Source organism: Dipodomys ordii, unplaced genomic scaffold, assembly GCF_000151885.1.
Source record: "Dipodomys ordii isolate 6190 unplaced genomic scaffold, Dord_2.0 Scaffold210, whole genome shotgun sequence".
Lineage (NCBI taxonomy): Eukaryota > Metazoa > Chordata > Mammalia > Rodentia > Heteromyidae > Dipodomys > Dipodomys ordii.
In genome coordinates, this window is record NW_012267426.1 from 58829 (window position 1) to 61050 (window position 2222).

The following is a 2222-nucleotide window of genomic DNA, read 5'->3' on the forward strand; positions in this document are numbered from 1 at the left end:
GGGGGTGGGTGGGGGGCCTTGACACCACCATTCTGGGGGGGAGGCCTTCAAACTACCGTGCCTTGCTCTGGGGGGGGGCCTTGAAACTGTCGTCTCCCCCCCCCCTTCTGGGCCCGGCCATCTGGCCTGTGGGTGGGGGGATTAGATCAGAGCTGGAGCTCGTGCTGTGCCGCTGAGCGGATTTGGAGGGAGAGGAGGGAGTCGGGGTGGTCAGCAGACCAGAGACACCGGACGGACGGACAGACGGACATGGACGGGCCGGAGGAGGACGGCGGCATCGAGCTCCTATGCAGCTACGCCCACGGCTTCATGGTGTCGCAGGTACGAGGGTTGGGGTGGGATTCGAACTCGGGACCTTGTGGAGGGTATCTGGGTCATGTTCCAGGCCTGAGGGCGCTCGACCGCCTGGACCAGGCCAGACGCACTTGGACACATGGACACGGGAGGATTCGAACTCACAACCTGTGGGTTTGACCTGGGTCATATTTTAGGCCTGGGGGCGCTCGACCGCCTGAACCAGGCCAGACGCACTTCGACACATGGACACAGCAGGATTCGAACTCACAACCTGACCTGGGTCATATTTTGGGCCTGGGGGCACTCGACCGCCTGAACCAGGCCAGACGCACTTAGACACATGGACACAGCAGGATTCGAACTCACGACCTGTGGATTTGACCTGGGTCATATTTTAGGCCTGGTGGCGCTCGACCGCCTGAACCAGGCCAGACGCACTTGGACACATGGACACAAAGAAGGATTCGAACTCACAACCTGGCCTGGGTCATATTTTGGGCCTGGGGGCGCTCGACCGCCTGCACCAGGCCAGATGCACTTGGACACATGGACACAGCAGGATTCGAACTCACGGCCTGTGAATTTGACCTGGGTCATATTTTGGGCCTGGGGGCGCTCGACCGCCTGAACCAGGCCAGACGCACTTGGACACATGGACACAAAGAAAGATTCGAACTCACGACCTGGCCTGGGTCATATTTTAGGCCTGGGGGCGCTCGACCGCCTGGACCAGGCCAGACGCACTTGGACACATGGACACAGGAGTATTCGAACTCACAACCTGGCCTGGGTCATTTTCCATGCCTGGGGGCGTTCGACCGCCTGAACCAGGCCAGACTTATTTGGACACATGGAAACAGCAGGATTCGAACTCACAACCTGACCTGGGTCATATTTTAGGCCTGGTGGCACTCGACCGCCTGGACCAGGCCAGACGCACTTGGACACATGGACACAGCAGGATTCGAACCCAGGACTCTCTCCTCCCCTCAGGTGCTGTTCACCTCCTGTCAGCTCGGGGTGTTCGACACGCTGGCCCAGGCCCCCCTGCACGCCGCCACGCTGGCCGCCCGACTCGGTTGCAGCCTCACGGGGACACGACGGCTGCTGGACGCCTGCGAGGCCCTGAGATTGCTGAGCCGAGACGCGTCGGGTGGGATGGGTGGATGGGTGGATGGATGGATGGATGGATGGGTGGATGGATGGATGGATGGATGGGTGGATGGATGGATGGATGGATGGGTGGATGGATGGATGGATGGATGGATGGGTGGATGGATGGGTGGATGGATGGATGGATGGATGGGTGGATGGATGGATGGATGGATGGATGGATGGGTGGGTGGATGGATGGATGGATGGATGGGTGGGTGGATGCAAGGATGGATGGATGGATGGGTGGGTGGATGGATGGATGGATGCGTGGGCGGATGGAAGGATGGATGGATGGATGGATGGATGGGTGGATGGATGGATGGATGGATGGGTGGATGGATGGATGGATGGATGGATGGGTGGATGGGTGGATGGATGGATGGGTGGATGGATGGATGGATGGGTGGATGGATGGATGGGTGGGTGGATGGATGGATGGATGGATGGATGGATGGATGGGTGGATGGATGGATGGGTGGATGGATGACTGGAAGGATGGGTAGATGATTGGTCTGTCCACACACCCAGGCCGCTACGCCAACACGGACATGGCCGCCACCTACCTGACCAGCGATGGACCCAAGTCTCAGAGGGACATGATGCTGTACCTGGCGCAAACGCCGTACCAACTGTGGGCACACCTGGGCCATGCAGTCAGGTAGGAGTTCCACTGGGTGGGTGGATGGATGGATGGATGGATGGGTGGATGGATGGATGGGTGGATGGATGGGTGGATGGATGGATGGATGGATGGGTGGATGGATGGATGG

The 2222-nt window shown here is 59.8% G+C and overlaps 1 protein-coding gene across 1 annotated transcript in view; it reads left to right on the forward strand.

Annotated features, from left to right (window-relative positions):
• The first annotated feature begins 249 nt into the window (after positions 1-249).
• Asmt (acetylserotonin O-methyltransferase) overlaps positions 250-2222 on the forward strand; it is a 12078-nt gene continuing 10105 nt past the window's right edge. Inside the window, exons 1-3 of the mRNA XM_013035416.1 lie at positions 250-321; positions 1291-1450; positions 1981-2110. Coding sequence (XP_012890870.1) covers positions 250-321; positions 1291-1450; positions 1981-2110 — 362 coding nt within the window. The remainder of the gene's footprint in view (positions 322-1290; positions 1451-1980; positions 2111-2222) is intronic.